Source organism: Triticum aestivum, chromosome 7D (assembly GCF_018294505.1).
Source record: "Triticum aestivum cultivar Chinese Spring chromosome 7D, IWGSC CS RefSeq v2.1, whole genome shotgun sequence".
Taxonomy (NCBI): domain Eukaryota; kingdom Viridiplantae; phylum Streptophyta; class Magnoliopsida; order Poales; family Poaceae; genus Triticum; species Triticum aestivum.
In genome coordinates, this window is record NC_057814.1 from 446,329,885 (window position 1) to 446,353,245 (window position 23,361).

General features: G+C 40.5%; 2 protein-coding genes across 3 annotated transcripts; both read right to left on the bottom strand.

Moving 5' to 3' along the window:
* Nucleotides 1-3: 3 nt before the first annotated feature.
* Nucleotides 4-17,341, bottom strand: LOC123164554 (protein MICRORCHIDIA 2). 2 transcript variants are annotated; one of them, XR_006482504.1, is made up of 21 exons: nt 17,107-17,341; nt 16,932-17,021; nt 14,915-14,949; nt 14,704-14,782; nt 14,507-14,596; nt 13,577-13,652; nt 13,391-13,469; nt 13,177-13,305; nt 12,236-12,334; nt 10,329-10,433; nt 10,103-10,252; nt 9,297-9,389; nt 7,733-7,784; nt 7,543-7,654; nt 6,957-7,195; nt 6,263-6,327; nt 5,825-5,910; nt 4,673-4,715; nt 4,486-4,592; nt 4,165-4,260; nt 4-280 (listed from the first exon to the last, which is right to left on the bottom strand). XR_006482504.1 is itself a non-coding variant. In XM_044582080.1 (20 exons), the coding sequence occupies exons 1-19, from the start codon at nt 17,228-17,230 to the stop codon at nt 4,488-4,490; spliced, it is 1,851 nt and encodes a 616-aa protein (XP_044438015.1). In that variant the 5' UTR covers nt 17,231-17,341; the 3' UTR covers nt 4-280; nt 4,486-4,487. The 2 variants fall into 2 exon arrangements, 1 of the variants encoding a protein (XP_044438015.1); XM_044582080.1 differs by lacking the exon at nt 4,165-4,260.
* A 2,195-nt stretch (nt 17,342-19,536) lies between these two features.
* Nucleotides 19,537-22,264, bottom strand: LOC123169560 (60S ribosomal protein L18a-like protein). The gene is made up of 4 exons (XM_044587426.1): nt 21,967-22,264; nt 21,747-21,867; nt 21,084-21,198; nt 19,537-19,870 (listed from the first exon to the last, which is right to left on the bottom strand). Exons 1-4 carry the CDS (start codon nt 22,127-22,129, stop codon nt 19,808-19,810), a joined length of 462 nt encoding a protein of 153 aa, XP_044443361.1. The 5' UTR covers nt 22,130-22,264; the 3' UTR covers nt 19,537-19,807.
* Nucleotides 22,265-23,361: the final 1,097 nt, after the last annotated feature.

A 23,361-nucleotide genomic window follows, 5' to 3' on the forward strand; every position in this document is an offset into this window, starting at 1 on the left:
ACGTAAAAGTCAATATAGCCAAATGAAATTACTCATGATAAGACTACTACTGCTAGTTTTTGTTTTCGATCACGTGCCCGGAACAGCAGTAGCAACCAGACATCGTTAAATATACACATCTGATAACCATATGCTGTTTGTACGCACAGTTAGTTTACTTCATAATGCTCCTAAGCGTGGTCCCAGATTAGTATTAGCAAGAATATGAACAACGTCGGCACTTCACACCGTGGTTTCTTCATTAGCCTTGGTCGCTGCTCTGCATCCTTAATGAAGTAACCTGAAAAAAAAACAATTTTATCTTAACCAATGCCTCTCTGACCAAACATTCTACTGCTATGGATTCCAAGGATAAATCAAGAATGCTTTTTGTACTTGCAAAAAATTCAATCAACTATTCGAGTCACAAACCTTAAGCATATGTGATCATTTGAAACAATTAAAATGGTCACAGCGTCTGGCACTACCGGCAAATATATGCCCAAGAGTTCAGCTTATCTGGATGCACTAAGGTATTAGACACAGAAATTCTGGCTCCTCAATATTATCGATGCGCATTTTAATATGCTTATCGTGTCATTTGTAGAAGACAATGGACAAGTAATTGCATTTACAGAACCTCAAGAAATCACTGGGTTCATTCGCACTAGAATTTGAATCAAGGAAAATTAAGAGAGGCAACATGGGTTACTATTTGGGGTATGTTTCGTTTGTGTATTTGTGCCCATTTTTTTAGGTCATGTACAATTTTTTTTATGATAGCCCCACAAAAAATGCGCACACCTACTTCAAATGCAACTTCACCAAAAATTTGGTAGGGTTGGCTTGGGCATGAATCAAACGCACCCTTGGTCATCGAAATACATGGGCATGTTCGATTCAAGGAATGCACTGGTCCTAGATAAGTTGGTAAGTTACTCCCCACCTTCATTTAACATTATATTACAATTAGTGCTGCACCGGCTCATTTCGTCCCTCAAACCAAAGAAGATGGTGATTTCATTTCAAAGACCCATAAGAGTGATCAGCAATGATGGAGATTCGGTTAAGCTGCTGACAGCACAAAAATCTTCATCATTCAGTGCCCTAAATAATCGTTAGTATTCACTTAGACCTAGAATTCCCTTCACATTCTTAAGTTGTCGGAGTTAAAAATTACTCCCTCAGTTCCTAAATATTTGTCTTTTTAAAGATTTCAAATGGACTACAATATACGGATGTATATAGACATATTTTAGAGTGTAGATTCACTCATTTTGCTCCGTATGTAGTCACTTGTTGAAATCTCTAGAAAGACAAATATTTAGGAACGGAGGGAGTAATAGGGATGTAAGTGGACGCATCCATGGCACCCACGGCCGTCTGGGCAAAATAAGTTAATCAATGTTCCTTTAAAAATCAAGCTAATACAAAAAAAATGAATGCAGGTGTTCACGGATGCGCCCACTTACATCCCTAAAAATCATTGCAAGTCAAGGTACTAACCTTTTTAATATAAATACAGTGAACCTAGCAATTTGCAACCCGAAATCTAAATGAAAGGATCCAAGCTAAGCAGAATTTTTTTGGCAAGTATGGAACTTCTATATTTGTTAGTGCAAGGGTGCAAACAACACTAGTGGACACCACATCCAAGTCAACACCAAGACAATCTTTTTTTTTCCAAAAGCACTACAACTACATATCATCCTGTAAATTTCAGGTTCAAACATATTCAGTGTTCAGAGAAACTACAAAGAGCATAGATCAATGTTTAATAAGCATGACTAGGTTCCTTCAGTACGGTTAGGTTGTTTGGTTAGCGATTTGTGTTTCAAATTTCTACAGATCAGGTAGCCAATCTATACCTGCTAATTCTTGGTCCATAGCGACATTTTGCAAAAATAAGTCCCTAACCTTCATAGAAATCAACCCGCAGTCCTGTCACCGGCCTGGCCTCAGTCAGTCACCCGCAGCCTGGCGTTGTGGCCCAATCCGCAGTCCCGTCGCTGGCCTGGCCTCAATTCGGGACGAAGCCGGCCCACCTATAGTGGCCCGTCTGGCTACAGTTCGGGAGAGGAGGCAAAAATATATGCTCGTGTCAGGAGTTGAACTCGTGACCTCCCGTTCACTACCTACGCCGGTAGCCAACTGAGCTAGCACGCCTTGCGCAAGTAGATTGGGAATATGCTCGTGTCAGGAGTTGAACTCGTGACCTCCCGTTCACTACCTACGCCGGTAGCCAACTGAGCTAGCACGCCTTGCGCAAGTAGATTGGGAATATGCTTGTGTTGAGAGTTGAACTCATGACCTCCCATTCACTATCTAAGTCGGTAGCTAACTGAGCTCGCACGCCTTGCGCTGATACAAGTGAATTGGTTAATCTATTAAAGTACCACCTCAATCCCTAATACTAAATCCCACCGATTCAAATACATTTTGCAAGTTGCATGGAATATCGGGAGGCCACCTTGGGAATCAATGATAGGAGAATGAGAAGCACTCTTAATCGAAAGATCTTGAAGAATCAAGTCATCGGTCCTTCTTCCGGTGGAGCACACGAACAGGAAGGAAAATGAAGCAGCGAAGGAGAACGGGTACGGGGCCGTTGACAATGCCGACGGACGGCAGAGGAGATCGCCTCGGGAACAGTCTGGAGTGACGCCTTGGAGGAGATTGATGGAACGTTGGAGGTTCATCAGAGGACTTCCAGGGGAGTGAGGCGGGGAGATGCTTGGGGTGGTCGCCAGCTGCGGCGCGGACGAACGGTGGCGGCGACACGAACCAAAAGCTGTCGGCGTTCTCCATTAAACTAAGGCCCTGTTTGGTTCAGCTTTTATCGACGGATTCCGCTGCCGCGCAGCAGAATCTGAACCAAAGGGCGAACCCAGCAGAATCCGATTCCAGAAATCCGCTGCCAAAATCTGAACCAAAAGCGGAAGCAGCCCAGGACGTGCTTTCCAAAATCTGATTCCGCTGCGGGTCAAAATCTGAAAAAGCTGTATCAGATGGTTTGCCAAATGACCTACATCTTTTTCACATCAGATTTTCCACAGCTGTTTTTCCACAGCAGATTTTTCACAGCTGCTTTTAGAAATCCACAGCCGAACCAAACAGGGCCTAAGGCTGCCATACGAGCTCATATTCTGAGGAGCAAAAGGGCGTGCCGATGCGCTTCGCAGGAGGAATTCGTCGCATATGGCGCACGAATCACAGGACTGCAGGAGTAGTTTTTTCTTGAGACAACGCCACGCAGCTACAACGGTTCAGGGGGATGGGCTATGCACGGCTGGGTTGAGCTGGGGTTAGGCCCAACAAGGTAAGCCTATAATTCTTTCATTTTCCTTTGTATACCCTTTTATGTTTTCTTTTTAATTCAAACAACTTCCAAAGATCATGCATTTACTCAGCGTAAGCAACAACTCCCAACATGCAAGATTATACTAGCACCCCATATGGTGAGCCCGTTGTTTGCCCATAAATCACTATGTCACGCTTAGGTAAAACGACGCGCCTTCCATCAACGATATGGATTTTACTTTTTTCAAAAAATTGACGGAGTACCACTTAGTCATCAATTTGAGCAAAATGTTAGCTTGCTCTCACCTTTTTTTTCACTACCGACATTCTTTAAATTCCATGTCTTTCTTCCTAATCTGATTAACATGAACAGAGCAAGGTAGCAGGCCTACTTAAGTCCATGTTCTTGTATTGAAGATGGAGGAGACCATATTCTTGGATTTATCATCAGTCATGGTTGGCATTGGTGCCTTGCCAACCATGTTTTTTCTTATCTGCTGCCAACCATGCTTCGTTTTGGAGGCTAAACCAAAGCGCCTCTTTCTAGATGGTTAAGTAATGACAATTCAGAACATGATCAGCCATGATCTAGAGGGCCCAAAACCAGATCAAGCTTTGCCAAATTGGAACTGAAAGAAATGATTCCAAAAAAAGAGAAGAATGCAACAAAAGAGGAACTCAGATCTGAGCTATGTTTTGGGGTGATAGAATAAATTCAAACGGGTATGCAACTCATGTTCTCGAATGTACTCATTTAGAAATTTCTTAAGTCTGTAGCAAACTGGATAACTATTTTCTGCTCAATGAATTACCATAACTCCTGTCCGTTTAGGTTTTGCAGAAAAAGAAAGAATCAGGTACTTATAAAAGCAATTCTAACCCTACATGTAGGGAGTAGCGCCGGGTTGGAAACTACAACGCAGAACTGGACTCTCAAGGCTCAACCAAGACGGATCACGACAGGTGATTAAAGTATTAACTCTGTTCCAAAATAGACGAGCTTTAGAAAGTCTGCAGTAAAACTTATATTTATCATTGAAAACTAACTGAAAAATGGTCAAAGTTGCAAATTGAAGGTTGAGCAAAGTCAAAGATCAATTTATTGCATGGTGTTTTACTATATTTTATATTTCTGAAATTAACAAAGGTATAGACACGTGAGAAAGAACTTACAGAGAAGAATATGTCAGAAGTAGCCAAACTAACCTTCACATGTACGGGAGCTGCTGCTGGCTCTTCCGCACCTGCAGCTCAGTAGAAAGCTGAGAGCATTTCCTTTTTGTTTCCTCTAGTTCATGCTCCAACTCCAAAATCTACAAAAGAACAATTCTGATTTGATCTAGCAACATAATACGCTAGCTATTAGCTGATTACTTTGAATGGTATGACATACCGTCTGCTTCAATTGTGTATCTCGTTGTTTAAGCTCTTCGCGCCTGAAAGAAGTACTTCCAGGTTCAGTATGCAATAATGGTAAGCGTGATCTCAAACAACACAAACAATCACCAAGTCCTATCGATACAATTACATGCCAATGTGTCGTGCATAAACTATTCATTTAAGGGCCATAGTAGCTTGGCTCGTGGCACTCAAAAAGAATGTCACCACATTTCGAGGTAGCACTAATTACCTCACCACATTTCGTGATTTCCCTAGACATGCAATTCATGTAATAGTGTTAACATTAATTTTGTAATGTATGCTAACATACAGGATACTCTCAGCAATCAGCGTATCTCTATCTGATACTGATTCATTACCGATATGTCCCTGATACCTCTCAGGCCCTAGCAGTGCCAGCTGATTTCCACTATCCCCCACTATCCTATAGATTTTTATCTAATGACAGGCTGCTGATTTCCTCTTCCCTTTCTCTTAACTTCTTTATGTTTGCTAACTTGCTGCTACAGTTTGGCTGTTGGTTCTTGGCTTTTGTTTGAATAATGAATAAGTTATAAGATAATGGACTGCACCGACTAAATACATGCTAAATGGCTTGATACATAATTGATAACATATTTATTATTATTATTTTCAAAAATAGTCAAGCATATCAATATTGGCACTTCTGAAAATGATGTATTTACATATCCGTATAAACCTGATACTGATACACGAATCCGTATCAGTGCAATTTAGGCAATTTTGTCTAAAAATGTTACCATTTCTAATGAGCCAAATGTTCCACCAAGCCAGAAAAACCACCTCGGAGAAGAAAGGATACCCAAAGTCTTTCTTAGAAAAAATGGGAAACCGAAATGATTGATGATTTATAGGCCTAATCAACTGAATTTTAGAAAAGAAAAAAAATGGGTGCTGCCGGCGAAATAAGTTAAACAGAAGGGTCAAAACTCTCACAAACCAGTCACTCACACACAGCTTAATAAACTAAAGAACTGATGGTGCAATTAGATTTATGCAAAATAGAGAAAAAAGACATAACAAACAAACAGCAACAATATGTTGACAACAAAACAGGAATTTTGAACACATTTAATTACAAAATCTATTCAGGAGATTATAGTGCTATTGTTGGAGAAATTACCTTGTGAACAGAGAAATGTTTTCATCACTCAGCTTCTCAATGAAATTAGGATCAAGTTCAGCATCAGAGGCAATATTGACTAGATCCTAAATGCCACAAATGATAATAAAAAGAGTAGTGATCAGATATGTGCATGTGAAAAGAGTAAACAAGCATAGCATAACATAGGAATTTAACATAATATTAGCTATCATGCTAAACCGCAAAGAGTAAACACTCTCATCTAGTGCCAAAACATAGCCAATGGGCTGTGCACATTATATAAGCCTTTTTGCATTACAGCAGAAAATGATATCAAGGGAGCAGTGACTCGGGAACTTGTGAAGAGAGTGGGGACACAGATGGCATGTTATTGTCAACAAGAGCTACATTGGGGTCCAAGAAAGGAAACAAGTAAATTTAGAACATGACCGAATTGAAAGACTAAAAGGTGCAAACCTCTTCCAAGCTTGCTGAATTCGTACTGTTTTCTTGTGCTTGGCCAGAAAATTGCAACCCAGAACCTGGATAAAATAAAATAGAACAAGCATGAATAAAATATACAATAACAACATTTATAAGGTGAGTGGATTCTCGTATTCGGAAACACGCAAAAAAAAGTTAGGGTGCTCTGGTCGTCATATGTTAAGAAAGTAAGTGAAAACAATATCTGCATACCACCAAATACTTCACAGGATCATCAGAACCTAGCTCTAAATAAAATAACTTGTCTATATTTCCACCACAGGATTTACCTTCTTCATGTACAAATAATTCTAAACAAATGTTCTAAAACAATTTGAACAAGCTTATTTTGGTCAGAAAAATAAGTGACAGGCTCTCCTTTCTTTTGACAACCAGCCCAGTACCTTTTGCCCTGACAGGGTAACAGGGCATCACAAGATTTTTATTCAGTATTGTACACCATTAATTAGTTGCACAAAGACCTTTGAGTTCAAGAAAAGCTAAAAAGAGAATCACATTTCAAGTAAGAATTATTTCTCACTTCAAACTTCCTGGAACTGCATGAATCCAAGTAGGACCGGAAGAGAGTGGAATACCTTTTGGCAGCTTAGCACACAGCATGAACTCACATTTTTGTATAACGATTGAAGGCAAAAAAAGGAAGGATTGTATAGAGCTTGTCTTATACCTGCACCATTAGTTCTCAGTCCAAAGACTGCTGCATCATCATATGTTTCCGGTAGCAAATTTGATGAATGCGCTCCAATCCTCTGAGCAGTCGATGATGAATGCGCTCCAATCCTCTGAGCAGTCGATGATTTCTGCTGAAACTGATGTCCAGGACCACCTGAACCTTTGGCAGCCTTATACTGTGTTTTTAATTGTGGATTCATTGGCTGGTAACCTATCAAATGACAGTTGTTTTTCCTGCAAAAACACCATTATTGCAGGAAACTACATTATACAAAGCAGAATGAGGACAAACGGCAGCATGCAAAATACCCATGGTATGTGGTATTACCACACAAGACACAGTATATGTGGTGTGGTAACACCAAATACAGTTCACTTCCCAATCCCAGGTATTGACCCAACAGTAAACAGTTTAATAAAACAAAACAAGAAAGCACTAGATACAACAAAAGAGATCAGCAACATGTTTCTTCTTTAATATGAAGCTTGTTCAAGTATTTAAAATGCGGTTCTAATCTCCTTAATAAGGATGAGAGAATATAGGCATCTTTATTTCAGACTGAGCATCCCAAGACACGTACCAGTACTCAATGATAATTTGTCTAAGTTTTGTTTCCAAACGAATGAATAGTGGAGTCCTCTCGAAATCCTGTTTGTCATGTGCCGGTTCAATAAAATTTGCCTCAAGTACACCTAAACCATGATGAGTGTCAACCCAGAGAAAAATAATTAAAGTAACACTTCTGAAAGTATTTAACATATAAAACTCACCTACAACACTCCTCCCTCTGCTAGATCCTTCCTGAAGAACCTTCCAGAAGGGCTGCAAAGGATTATTTTTTAATAAAGAAAATAAGTTTTGGCCAACTTGTTATGCCAATGTTTTTTTGTACACAAAAAATGTTCCAGACCATGTATTGCAACAACTGAATTGCTAAAATTGTACATTTTTTATGGTAAGCTCCAGCTCGGAACCTTATATGGTATTAAAAACGTATGCTGAACAGTGATACACATTTTGACATCTCAACTCATCATGTTCAACAACAAAAAAACAGGAAGTTAGGATAGAAACTGCAGATGCAAGAAATATTTGTAACTTTTCCGCCATTACAGGATGAGGCACTGCCTTGGATCAACCCCCCCGAGGAGGCCAGTGCTGTGTTCGCCGCCTGGTGTAAGGCTGTGATCGGATCGCCCCGTCCAGGCCGAGGCATGGGACTTGCTCCTTCATCCAGCTCACCGCTTGGTGGATCTGGAAGCAAAGGAGTGCATTTATCTTTCACAGCTCTACCTTTGCCTTCAAGTGACCTCCTCGAGACGATCAAATCAGAGGCGAAGTATCGGGTTACAGCAGGTGCAAGTAAATTGCAGCTGCTTTTATTAACTATAGGGCCATCTTTGGTTTCCCGGCTGTCGGGGCTTAGGCTTATACATAACATTTTCTCAGATCTATGATACAAAGAGTCACGATGCTTATCCTTTTCTCAAAGAAAAATGCTCGAGTCTTGAAAATGGATTAGCACTTACAAATCCATTATGAATTAAATTGAATTTGGTTAGTCACATTACTGTGGCAACTAGACACATACCGGAAAATATTGATAACATTTTTGCTTTTTGCTACTATCAGATACAAATACAATAAGTCAATGACGCTATGGAATTATCAATGTTTCACTAGGAAGATAAGAGGGAAATCACTGGTTGTAGAATCCAATATTAGCATCTATCTGCATTACATTCTAAGTCCCGAAAATGACTTAGCATTAACTTAAATACTCACTACCATTGTCTGCAATGAACAAAATAAATTTCTTAGAATTCTGTTCCTCTATACCAGTAAGAAGACATCAACGGGGACCACATGCACATGCATGCTTTCTAAAAATGATCACTCTCACACACAAAAGCAAGTATTAGTAGTGATTGCAGAAGAATCCTTTCAACAGTCTAGTATTCCACGAATTCACTACTTAAATCTTGAGGAGAATGCGTAACAAAGGCACTTTGTTGCAAAGTACTACCTCTGTTCACTAATGTAAGACGTTTTGGCAGCTCAAATTGAGCTGCCAAAACGTCTTACATTAGTGAACAGAGGTAGTAGCATGCAACAAGTAACCTATGTTACATGATGATTAAAAAATGGTCCACTATAAGTGTTACAGCCAGTACATCTATCTAGTCAGTCTGGCACACCGATCCATTGGAGAACAATAAGTTCTCACTATAGACTGCAGGACAAAAAACCCTGCCTACATGTTGAGATTCAAGCAGCATAACATATAATAGGGAAAAAACAAACAAACATCCCAGAACTGGATAGAGTGGTTACCATTATTAGTCGGTTTTTATGGTAGACATTCATCCCAAAAATGCCCAAAACTGGCGCCTCCTTGGCAAATCCGACATCTACCTTCACTGAGACCTACAGTTTCAGTCAAAATGCAGTTTTGAACAAAAGTGACTGTTTCTGTAACTACAATGTGCTCGAACAGACAAAATAATGGAATCGGTGAGGAAAGCCAACATAGGCATGATAACAATTAGCAAAGTATCAATGGCATTAAATGCAAACTATTCTGAAATAGAGTAGCACATGGAAGAAATGACTACTATAAACGATAACCTCAAGGTGAGGCCAAATGACTATTACAATTTATACATGATAACCTCAAGTGTGCAACCTGAGCCCTGCTAAAAAAAATCTCGTGCTTATGTAAGATTTGAAAAAAAACACGCATGTAAAATGGTCGAGTATCATTATCAGCTGCAAAGTTTCGAGCAGAATTTTAAATTTTTTGGCCTATGTGAAAAAAATAGAGCATATAAACCTTTTGGCAGGCTTGTCATTTTAGTGTTAATTAAAATCAAATATTTTTTCACCAAATGATGCAAATACATAGGCCATTCTAATATCTATATGCAAGTTTTTCTTGGAACTTTAGTGTTGAGGACAAATCAACTCAGCTTTTTTACAGAATGATGCAAATACATAGTCATTCTTTACATGCTAGCATGAAAGTTTCTTTGGGAAGATATTTTCAAACTTTAAACCCCACATTTTAAATTTGTCAAAATAATGAGAGCACATGTGCTCGGATATACAAATCCATGTGCCTGTTATACACATTTACTTACCACTTGAGAATCATGCGTGACTTGAGGCTTGTAAGTAAATATTTTCTTGAACTTCAGATCATGAGCAATGTTTATATGTTCAACCACTTTTCCTCTTAATATAATTTGGAAGTTTGCATACTTCTTAAGATAAAGGATGGAAGTATACGCCTGTAAATTGACAAACAAAAATTACTAGTCATATGCAGATAGGAAAAATAATAGAATGTACAGAAATAAAACCTACTCGCAAAGAGAATCTGAGTCTGTGGGATATATGTTGCTCAATAATTTCTTTTTGGATCTTTGTCGTCCCCGCAGTAGCTTTAGCTTGATCTCTAAGTAATATGTCCTGAAATTGAGCAACAAGGTATAAGCATTTCAATCAGTACAAGAATGGTAGAGTGGTATGAAGGCATGTCGCCATGCTCTGCCACAACTCAAGTTTTAAATAACAATATTTTATTGTCTCATTATCTAATATGTACCTGTCTAAATTTGAAATACAGCCATATTTTTCAAGTAAAGAACAACAATAATTCATGCTCAATTGTTGATTTCCCATAAAATTGTGAACACATGCACAAGTAGCCTACTCTGCTATAAGAATACAACAACAGTACATGTGCTTCCGTACGCACAGATAGTTTCCTAGAATAAACATCAGTTCCGCAGAGAGCATGCGACTCATGGAAAATTATTCCCTATTCCCTTGACATTGCAGAGATCAGCAAGGTGGTTTCCACAGGCATGAAACAGAAAATCATTCTTCATTTGCATTATGCACCATTTCCGTTTGTTTTTCGAAAGCAGGATTAACCGGATGAAGCGACCATTGATTTTGTCAGCCATACGGTGCCTATCAACCATGCTGAATGGCAATGCACACGAGGGTGGGCTCGGAGGCTTGCCATATTTGCTGCTCATCATGATCTCAATGGATCAGTGCCCCTTGGTGGACATGTCAGCGGCATGGCAGGCGACAGCAAACAGAGAGAAACGTTGGTAGCATGGCCTTGTTTGGTTTGGTAGATGTGGGTAGTGCGGTCTCGCTGGACATGTCTCCATCCCAGCAGGCAGCAGCGAACAGAAGGAATACTTCAGAAACACAGGACTTGCTTGGTTTAGGAGAAATGGGCAGCATGGCCTCATTTTTTGATTGTTAGGAAAATCAAGGAACAGCCTAGTTATTCCAATTTATTTATTTTGAACTTCGGCGAAATTTATTAAACAATAATCATGTCTGTTACAAGAGAGGGGATCGAGAAGTCAGGAGGATAATCACGCCATTCCATAGAAAGTTTCCCCCTGTGCGCTGCGGCATTGCTTTCCCTGGCACAATGCACAATCGTCGCCTTGCCGAAAGAAGTCATCAACTTTCGACAATCATCAGTAATCACAGCTCACGAAGCACGGTATTCTGATGGATCCAGCATGGCCTGTACAATTTCCATCGAGTCACATTCAGCAAGTGAATCACTATCTCATCAGCAAGACGCAGTCCTTCGAGAAGGGCACATGCCTCCATGGAAGCTATGTCCAAACTCCAAAGCAAGCTCTTTATAAGAACAGGATGCCCCAGCAAATATTCCATTGCAGTCCCGCAGAAGAGCTCCAGTAGCTCCCGCCCCAGTATCCGAATGGAAACTAGCATCAACGTTTAACTTTATTACTCCCTGAGCGGGCCTGGTCCACTTCATAATTTTCTGTGGGGCCTTCCCCTTTGCCGCTAGCACATTTGCGTAGTTATTCCGATTTATTAAAAGATCAACAAAGACATAGGAGAGCAAGGAACAGCATAGGTTTTGGGGCCCGCTTGTAGATGCTAGTTGCTATGGGCGGGTGGGATGGAGAAGGGAGCACCATACATCACCTCCACCGATGTCAACACCAATTCAGACTTCTAAAATGGTAGAGAATGCACATGGGAGGGCAACAGTCTACTGTACAAGGGAAAATAGTTCTGCTCTAGTCTCCCCTAGTTTGTGATGCTAACAGGATAAAGGTGGCGATGTTAATTATCTAAAATCACAGGATTCCCGTCAGCAACAATGTTTGCTTCATAAAACAAGTTCAAATGCTTGTTTAAATGTTCCCTACAAGAATGCGAAGGTAATGTGTTGTACTTGAAACATAAACTGCAGGAATATTTACCTCATCGTCATCATCAAAGTCAAGTTCTAAAAGGCCATCATCATTCATCCATAGATCGTATATCACCACCTTAGTTCCATGGCTCTCAATATCCTTGAACTGAACAGACAAGGAAATTATCAATATATGCACATTTAAAGAGTTGGTTGCCTAGGTATACATCACTGTGCAGTTGTTCTGGTCAGGGTATAGATTCAGAAAATGTGATAATCGACTAAACTAGCCATTAAAGAACCCCAACTAAAGTAAAGCATATGTGTTATATAGCATCACAAAACCATTCACGATGCCATTTTGGAATAAAGAAATTAAGGCTAGAATTGCAAAACTAGAAGTATTCCATTTGTTGTTAGTTTGCTCTATAGACAATATTTTGAGTTTGATGTTGCCTAAACAAGAGCAGACTGCTGAAGGAAAATGTGTATGGATCAGCTCCAGCGTGCCAATCTGGATTACGACAACAGCGCAAGTCTATGAATATCAATACATCTTTGGTTCACTTACCTACCCCTGCCTTGCCTTGCCTAACATGGATTTGTTTTGAGGGAGAGCTTGGAGGCTTCTAAAACATATATACGACGCATTAAGATGCTCAATTGCTGCTTTGCATCTAAAATTTTCAAAAAAAAGAACTCTATTTCTTCTACATATTTTCAGTTTTCTTGAATATATATGCTAAATGATGGAAGTTCCATCAAAATAAAAATAGATAACTATAAATATTTTATCATAGTTTGTTGAAAAAATTTGATTGATTTTATATGTGAGCCGAACAAGAGATACGACATATCTGTACCTTTAATATCATATCATGCCTTTGCACCTAAAATATTTGGCTTACTCATTCATGAAAAATCAAATATACTGATAGTGAAAACTCACTACTTGATCTCAAAATACAACTGGGGAATGGACTAAATACTGTCTAGGACGAATGCCACCTGCTGTAGCAGTTCTCCCATTGAAGAAAAGGGGGACCAATCAAGTATTATCTTCAAGCTACTATCCCAATCACCTTGTGAACCATACACCAAAGGTACAATGTGGTCATCTTGGATTTGAAAATCGAGCTGTAACAGTGATAGAAAATGTCAGCTCCTGAGAGAAAGCCGCAAGAACGATACACTACTAAAGTACTAGTCCAACATGACATACCACAGGGACAACTATGTCATCCTTCATTGTTCTCCTCAAGAAAGTGTATGAGAGCAAGCCAACACTCAAGGTAACATTACTGCAGGAGAAAGAAATTGTGTTAATCACTGATAAATACACAGAATCCAACAAATGCCATAAAAAATTAGAAACAAATCAATAATGACTGGAATGAAGATTATCTACCTCCCACGGATTGCACGAGTAAAAACAATTGCATCAGCACCAAGTCTCATTGTGCTCGTCTTAAAGCCATTTCCATCTATGTATTGACAAAGGTAGGAACTTAATAATTGATAGACATAACAAATGTTTTAGAAAGGAAAATGAAGCATTAAGCAGCTAGATAATAGGTGAAAATAAAGTTTCTTAAATATTTAGTTGAACTAAAACTCTAAACATATACTTTAGGCTTGGATTTGCAGAAGCATCTCATACCGAGTGCGAATTGGTAATTAAACTATTAAAGTAAAGGTCATTCTAATATTTGTGAGGTGAGCCAAGAACTACAGTGGAATATAGGTCTAAAAAATATTGTTACCGATGAGGGATCAGTCCATTATTTAATTTCCAGTCCTTCAGATCTCTTCAATTAAACTATTGAAGTAAAGGTCATTCTAATTTTTGTGAGGTGAGCCAAGAACTACAGCGGAATATAAGTCCAAAAAATCGTGTTAACGATGAGGGATCATTCCATTATTTAATTTGGTGAACCATATACCTAACTTTAGACATCTGGGTTTCTAGCTACCCTTTTAGGCTTGAATGAAAAATAATCAGTGCATACATACAGGCTTACACACTACCATCATCATATAAACTAACAGAAAAATGAAGAGCATTTAACCGGTAAGAACTTTATTCAAGCCTCTCATAACTTCCATCAAATGGTGTGTTATTCTACTATTCAACAGTACAACACAATATCATAAATGTACGAGGTGTTGAAAGGGATTAAAGTACACTAAGATGGTATGCAGTATGCTGAATGTAACAACATTATTATCACATATTCTTTCCATTCCAGTTTCCTCAATTACTAGGCTATGCATCTTCAAAGCCGAAATAAATTAGCATAGTAATAAAATATTCCAACTCAAACAGAACGATGCATACACTGGCCAATGGTTGTCTTTGATTTCTTGGTTGAGAATCCTAAACTCATGCATTGCCGCACACCTTCAGGATCCATTCCTCCTCCATCGTCTGTGACAGTGGCTCCAAGTTAGCAGAACTTGATGAAGGAAATTGTATTGATCAACCTATTCCACTAATCATATTACAGTTTCATGTTTTGCGTTGAATCTGGGTACCTTGGAAAACCAGCATTGGGCTACTGTCTTTTAAATTGATGCTTTTATCCACTTTTACAAATGTGGCTCCGTTGCAAATCTGAGAAACCATATCAGAAGATAATTATTTCTATTCATAAAATTCGCCCAGTAACAAGCTAGGCTATGGCAATTCTAAGGGACCAGCAGTGTTGGAGATAAATGTATGGAACTTCTAACAGATATTGCAAACCTCGTCAACTGCGTTGTCAAGAAGTTCAGCTATAGCTGCAATAGAAAAGGACAAGAGAGTAAATGTTAGAAAAAATCGACCAGGGCAGCACAAGTAACATGTATGATAAAGAAACAGATGTTAGAAATTACCACACAATCTAATTGCTCTGCTTATTATAATTAAAAGAACATTCCAACAACACATCTAATTTGCATCTTGTCACCAAACTACATTCTTCCTTGAACTGTAAGTAGCATGCATTCTTTAGTATTAGTAAAAGCAATAAATTCAGATGGACAAGCGCAATATATTTTGCTGAAGGCAATAGCCCCGAATGGACAAACCAGTAATCAGGAAGCGTTTTGCTTTAGAATTATAGCTACCTGCTTCGAATTTAGATTAAGTTAACACATGTAAATATATCATCAAGTAAACAGATCAATAACAAGACCAACAGATATTACTTCCAATAATAGTTCCAGCATGGTGTTTGCTTTATTATCTGTGCTTAAATAGAATTTGAAAAGAAATTGATGGCCATAGGCTAGGGAAATCGATGGAAAGATAAGAGCACAAAAACTAAATTATCTCAACTAAGTTGCCATGAAAAGAGAAATATGATTGCTGGAATGGACATCTAACATTTTCAATGCATCAAAAGCCAATATATGAACATGTCCATGTGCAGGGGAATAAGAAAAGAAGACCCTATACAGTCTAAGAAATCTGCTACAAAGTTTCAATGGCCATTGCTCTTGAAGAGCGGCATCATACTCCTACACCCTCGATCTCTTGTAGGAGGCACCAACACCTTTGTGCATTGCCATCAAAGCCAAGTGGTCTCCAAGCCAAGCCAAGTTCAGCCAAACTCTGCCACAGCAGTCGTTCACTAGAACAGCTGCTTCATGGAATTCGATTGCCATCAGAGAGGACCCAAGGACCACACATTAGGGCAAAAGAGCATTGCAATCAGAGTGATCATGCCCGTGTCACATCAGAGTAAACCTGAGGCTGCAATGAGCTGGAGTAAAGAATATGCATCGGACTGATGGTCTCACAAACGTACCATAGAACACGAAACAGTGGAATGGGTGGGAGTAAAATGAATCAATTTAGAATGTGCTCTGGGTGAGGAATGTCAGATCGAAGCATGTGGAGCTGAGTGGGATCCCAACAACAGTATCCCTTATGCTCAGCACTGTAGCCTAGAGAACACACAGTTGACTGAGCAATCAGCTTACCGCCCTCGCGCTGAAGGAGTAAGCACCAAAATATGATTGTTACGCATGGCAATCCTGTGGTTTTATTGTTACGCATGGGAATCCTGTGGTTTTAGATAACTGGAGACACCATCTTTATCCAGCTAGAATCACAAACCCACAGGGATTATAACAGAACTACAATTATCCCACCTTGCATTGCCGTAGTTCAGGTTATACAAATTTATTTTATATATTCCCGAGATGATAAAGACATACCATATGCAGCCTCCGATCTAAAGAGCAAAACAGGTACTGATATCACATCAGCCGGTGCCACCGGTCTAGATAATATTAAGTTACTATGTATCCACTCGAGAGTTGAGATGATAGAGAAAAACTACATGTAAGTGCAATTCTAAGGAGCGAAGCTACTACACGTCACTGGTACAAACAGCAAGCCAGCAAACCGATAAACATCATGCGAAACTATGAATGTACACCATCGATTTTGGAACAGTTGAATAAAATCCCCTTCAACTGAGAATCACTTGATCCAACAAAATTAATAACATTAACATCATTTGCTGTGCAATATGCACAACCCCACCAAAGTAGTAGAGGATCACAATTCCTATTACCTGATGTCCCCCTTTGTCGAACAAGCCTAGCTTCTCTTAATTTCCTTTATTAAATGCTAGCCCCCTTAGTTTGGGACAGCAATTTCACCCTTATTATAATGTGTAAAACCCCAACAAGTCCCGCCACCTACTCAACCACCACAAAAGCAAAACAAACAATGGAACGGAAAGGACAAGAGGCGGAGGGGCACCAACCTCCGAACGCCCACTTGTGGGAGGTCGCGTTGGTGTGGAGGAACTTGGGGTGCACCCGCGCGCGGTCGAAGTCCCCTGTCTCCAGCACGTCTGCGACAATGGCCAGCAGCATCAGCAACGTGATCCACGTCGAAGTCGCGGAACGAAAGCATGGCTAGAGGGGGAGAAGACGGACCGTGGGACTCGCGGGTGGCGGCGGAGGGGGCCTCGAACGCGCCGGCTTTCCAGAAGCTGCGGCAATCGAGGGATCGAGGACCGCTGCCCATGCCGCCTGAGCCGCCGGCCATCGCCGCTGGCATTGGAAGGTTAGGGTTTAGGTCGGTTCGCCGGGGAGGTTTCGCCGACGAGTCCGCCGCCCAGCAGTTGCTATTGGACGCAATGCCCTAATAAACGACTCTTTTTTTCTCTCTCCTCGAACAGCGTGAATAAAAGGCTGCGAGCCTGCTACTAGGTGTCGGTTGGGCGCCAGTCGTCCGATTAATTTCCTCCCACCGTTAGATGGAATGTACTCCCTCTATTACTTTGTTTTCTGATAAAATTTCACATTGCATTTATTCCAATTCCTCATAATTTATGTCGTACCCCTTCAGAAAAAAGAAATGTATCTCACTCCTGATTTCCTGAACCTCTTCTTATATAATAATAAGGAAACTATCTCTCTCCTGATTGCATGTATATCTTCCTTTCCTTGCCTAATTGATTTACTTTCCACAAACCAACAAAATTATCCAAGAGTAATTTCGTCCCAAATTTTTTGAAATTCTGTTACTTGGTCACCGTGCCAGAAAAAATATACCTTATATAAAGGAACAGTGGGAGTATTTGTAAGGTTTCGTTCAAAAAGATTTGAGTGGATGCTAGAAATTATATGGGAAATAGCACACACAATTTTGTAGACAAAATTCTTATAATAGTCAGTCCTATGAATCAAACAACTAACATAAGAAAATTCTCAAAGATTATAATCCTTCAAAATCATATGAAATCCCTTGAGTCAAAGGTACCCTTAGTTTCAAAGAAGAAGAAGAAAAATTGGCCCACTCTCGCTCTATGTTTTACTAACTACTAAGGCCCTTCACTATGTAGGGCAAAAGCGGTGCCAAAATCACTTTTGCTTCATTTGGCACCGGTGCCCTTCATTACCCAGCTGATGTCGTAGGGAAAAATTAGGGAACCGGAGCACCTGGTTGCTTCGATACCCACTTCCTCCATGCAATAAGGTGGTATTTTTTTAGCTTTGATGTGTGAAAAAAAGGCAGTTGTGTCAACTACTTCTTATGCAAGTGTGGGTCCTACTTTTACACATGCTGCAAGCACACATTGCTGGAGCAGTGCCAAATTATTTTCTCAGGGCACCGCTAATGATGTGGCAAGATTTTGAGATATTGGGCATCAATTACATAGTGGAAGGCCTAATTGCTCGTGTTTGAAACAATGGTATACATATTCTAGTAGTTTAACATCAATCATGTCAGACGTATACCTTACACCCACTATATTCTATATTTTGATCAGATTTGATTTTATTTGACTATGGATAGAAGAAGGTAATTAAATTTTGATTTAGTTGATAGTTTGGTAAGAATTAGTTTGATTTGGGTATGTGTATGGAAAGACAAGGAAAGTTGTTTTAGTTAAGGTCTTGACAAGATTTGGTTTTGATTGAGTTAATGCAGTAGATGGCTCTCATAAAATTTGGTCCAATTAATGTAGCACATAATTTCTAGTATATACCAATATAAAAAAACCCAAAGAGGCAGATCTAACTGATCTCGGCCATCAAACTAAGTCAATCCAACGACCTAGACTGCTCCAATGGCGAGCGTTAAACGTGTTTAACGTGCAATTAATATCATACCAAATATTGGCATACCTAATATCCGCGTGTAATTAATATATTGTCTAAATATTAATGTGCGTTGCACGTGCGCATTTACCGATTTAATTTAGATCATTCCAAACCAAGGGAGGGGCGTGGAGAGGAAAAATAAGGTAGGGTGGACCGAAAAAGACCAACAGGGAGGGTCGAGCGAATCTGGTGGTAGTTGGGGGGGGGGGGGGGGGGTTCCGGGAACCAGCATGAAAGGGGTGATGGGAGGTGTGAGGAGAACGTACCATGACAAATCTTGATACAAAACAAATAGACAAGTAAGATTATGTTTTGTTTATAAACCATAGATTTGCTGTCATTGCTTAAATTGACAGAATAGCTATGTGTCCGTGATTTATACGTTGAGTTATTATAAAAAGATTGATTGCTATATTTGTGAGGTAAATACACTGAGATAAAGTATCTCTACTTTTATTCCCGTGACTTTGGAACCCTTTGGAACCATCATCGTCGGTTACCAGACACAAGCAACGTTTTTTTAAGATAGCCCCTCCGTTCACAAATATAAGATGTAGTAGTACTTATTTTTTCTAAAGCGGATGAATATAGACACATTTTAGTGTGTTTGTTCACTCATTTCAATTTGTATTTAGTTCATATTAAAATATCCAAAACATCTAATATTTGTGAGTGGAGGGAGTACAATTTTCTATTAAAATTTTATTTCACAATAAAAAATCTTTCTCTTCAAAACAAACGATCTTGCTACCACAGTTACAACATATTACTATATCTCAGAAAATAAATTTCCGGACTAACAATTCAACACACAGATCACATATGTACGCCCCTGTGAATGATATAGGATAATCGATTGTGTTATTCACATGGATGAACTGTATATAGTACAACTATAGACATGACAAATATGGTGAGGAACATGTGGGTTTGGATTGCCGACTTCCAGCATGACAGAATAAGGCCGTTAAGAATCTGGATTGACGACTTCCAGGTTCCAGCGTCACCAGAAAGGACGCATTCGCTCTCAAAAAAAGAACGGACGCATTCTTATGCCATTGAGCACGAAAGGGACTACTGCAAAAATGCCCTGCAGGAGAATCTTCCGTTATAGCCAACAAAAACTGGAATTATTTAAATGCACTACACAACATCAGGCATCGAGCTCGATCTCAACAGTTCAATTGACCCAATCTCTTTGGCACAACTCTCCGTGTAACATTCAGGTCGAGAGAGGCAAACTTTCTATTGCGACATGCCATTGTAGATGTACCATTCGACATAAACTAAACCAAAGGCATATACATCAAGCCATATGATAAGCGGAGAAGTGAATGGATGAACCCATGGGCATATGAACCCACTTTGGAAAACTTATTTCTAAATGTCAAAAAATTCTGAAAAAAGTCTCATGCATACATCTTCACACTCCATGTGCGCGCAGAAAGTTTCGCGGAAAAACAACTTTTTCTTTGGCCTGTGCAAAAAAAGACAAAAAAATGTGTCGCGGAACGCTACTTAGAAGCACTGAAATTTGTCTTTTTTGCGGAGGCAAAACCAAAAGACATTTTTTTCACAAAACTTTGTGCCGCGCACACATGTTGCGAAGATGTATGCGTGGAATTTTCTTTTGAATATTTTTACATTTTAAAACGTGTTTAAAATGCATTTTTAGAAAAGTGGGTTCAGCACGTCCACACTCAAGCGGAGAAGTGCATGGATGAAGCCACTCATGGTAAGCGAGACTACTCGTTTGTTCTATGTTCATGTCTCATGCGACAATTTCTGATATTGTAGCTCGTAGCTCTAAATTCTCAAAAATGATGCAGCTCCATGTTATTTCAACTGTTCCAGCTGGGTTGGTTTTTGTTTCTAGGTATAATAACCAAGGGAACATATGCTAACAAGTCAATATCCTAGCGCAGATGTAGGATGTTGTGTTCATCGTTGCTTACTACTAACATTTCAAAATGACCCTTAATGGATGATTTTTGTTGCACTTCTCAACCACATCATGAGTAACTAACAAAAAGGTCAACGGTGCTAGTGGTATATTTTTTGAACTGAAGAAGAAACACGTTTAGTTTTTTGCTTTTTTTCAGATAGAAGCACTTTCAGTTACAGAAACAAAGATCACACAGCTTTATGAAATCAACTTTACAGGAAGCATTCGTGTAAGGAAACATTAATGAGTATCTAAGTGTTTTCAGTTCATTTTATACAAAAGACAAACAACAGCCTGTTTCTTCTGCACCGGAAGAAAATGCTAGTATGTGATAAGCTTTAGAAAATGGAGTACTTACAGCAACTGTGCAGGCAATCAATCCAGGCTTCTCCCGGTGATCCAAAGCAACAAAGAATAGAAGAAAAGCACCAATATACCAGGGAATTGCAGCCAAGAAGAACCCTAGTAAGAACCTTCAAAACAAAACCAACCTAAAGTCTTTAATATGGATTGATTGTCCTTTCATTTTAAATTTGCAGGTAAGAACAATGAACTTGCACAAACTCCTTAATATGAATATTATACCGATGCTAAAAGATGGCAGTTTACTACTACTCCGTCCCATAATATAAGAGCGTTTTTTACACTAGTAGACAGCAGCAGTGTGTAAAAAACGCTCTTATATTATGGGACGGAGGGAGTAGACAGCAGCACAGTAGCACAACACATTCCAGAATTAACTATGCCAGTTTAGGATAATCCTCTTCTGTTGTATCAACTTATATCATAATCCAATTCCAGTACCATTTGATTACAAATTCTCACTAGCAAGGATGGCATGTTTTGGACCTGGAGCATATCCTCCAAATGCTGCTCGCCCAATTTGTTGATGAAACAGTTACTTGTGCAATCCCCCATTCACATACCAAGTAGCAACCAAGTGCTCATACTGTTACCTACTTCAAGCTTTGCCACACCGATCGCAATGGAGACAAACACCACCAAAAGGAAGGGCACTTACAAAGCCCCGCCGACGCCGACGCCGCAGAACGGCAGCCGCGGCTCCCGGACTGGGAGGCCCTCCACCAAGACCTGCTGCTGGATAGTGCACGGGAAAGCAACAACGCCCTGAGCACTGCGCCCTGCGCGCCAAGACACAGACGCGCACACACAAGGAGTCGTTTCAGTCTCCACGGAGAAGAGCAGGAGCTGGTGGGCAGTTCGAGAGAAGGAGCGCTGACCTTTCAGGGAGGGGTCGTAGGCGGCTGCAGCGACGGGCGGCGGCGGCGGAGGGGAGAAGGTGCCGTAGTGGTGGTGGTGGTATGGGGGAGGAGGGCTGGCGCTGGCGAAGGGGGAGGCGGAGGGGAGCTTGGCGGTGGGGTCCCTGGTCTGTTGCATCGCCATGGACGAACGATTTGGAGAGATCTCGAGGTGTGGTGGTGTGCGCTGTGTACTTTTGGAAGGGGAGCAAAATGTCGCCGGTTTTGGGGAAGAATATAGACGGTGGAGGAAGCGCGTCCGTCTATCGTGCGACAACCAGGGAGGTGGACTGAATATAATGATTTGTTTTAGATGGGTGGATTCAACACACCAGGGCCTTTTTTATTCGAATTCAATGGTTTTATGAAAATTTAGAGGATCTGATCCGTAGAAATACGGAAATGCTTGCATTCAGCCGGCTGAAAACATGTCACGCGTGGACTGCCTCGTTTGCTTAACGCGTGTCCCATGGACCCCACTTTCTCTCAGAAACATGAGTCTTCTCATGTCCACTTGTTCATCCCAATATCTCGCACTCCTGTCCTCTTCTTCTACCCAAATGCCGCTCCGCCGCACCTCAGACACGCTACTGCGAGCGAAGGGGGACCGGGCATGGAGGTACCGCCCGCCGCCCACCGAAGCTCTTGTCGTCGGAAGCCCGTGTGCCGCTTCAAGGCGATGGCCTCATGGATGCAAGGGACATTGCGCCGCCGCTACAAAAGGGGTTTCGCCGTGGCCTTGTGCTACAAGCCCCGCTACCGGGGTGCTGTGTGCCGGCCGCGCAGGGCTGGATGCCGACAGTGATGTTTCAACTACCAGTATGTTTCGAAAACATGTATGTTTGGTGCACTGGTTTTAACATGTCAATTGTTGCGGAAACATCGTCGGTTGTGAAGGCGCTGATGACGCAGGTCGCCGGATTGCAACATCGCCCATGTTTTGAAAACATCACCGGTGTTGCAGACCGGCCATGTTGGTGGCCGTTGTGAAATGAGGGACGCTTTCGGAAATATCATCGGTGTTGCGGACATTCGATGGGGGTTGATCTGACGGTGGGGAAGCGTCGCCCAAGATATTGTACGTGTGTTGTTTGATTCGTAGATCGCAGCTTATAGGATATATTTTTTTCTTAGGATTCTTTTCCATCAGAATTCGTAGGAATTGTTTCGTCAACTCCAACCTCATGCGTGGAACTGAATCACATATATCGTGCAATCATGTGGTGGCATTCAAGATGACACAACACTCTATTCATGTGTCTTCTCTCCTATTGTTGTGTTGTACACCCATTTTTTATTTTCCAACGTGCAACCAATTTCCAACCATGCGGTCGAGCACTGAATGAATATGATGGGATGTCGTGGGCTCTCTTTGGC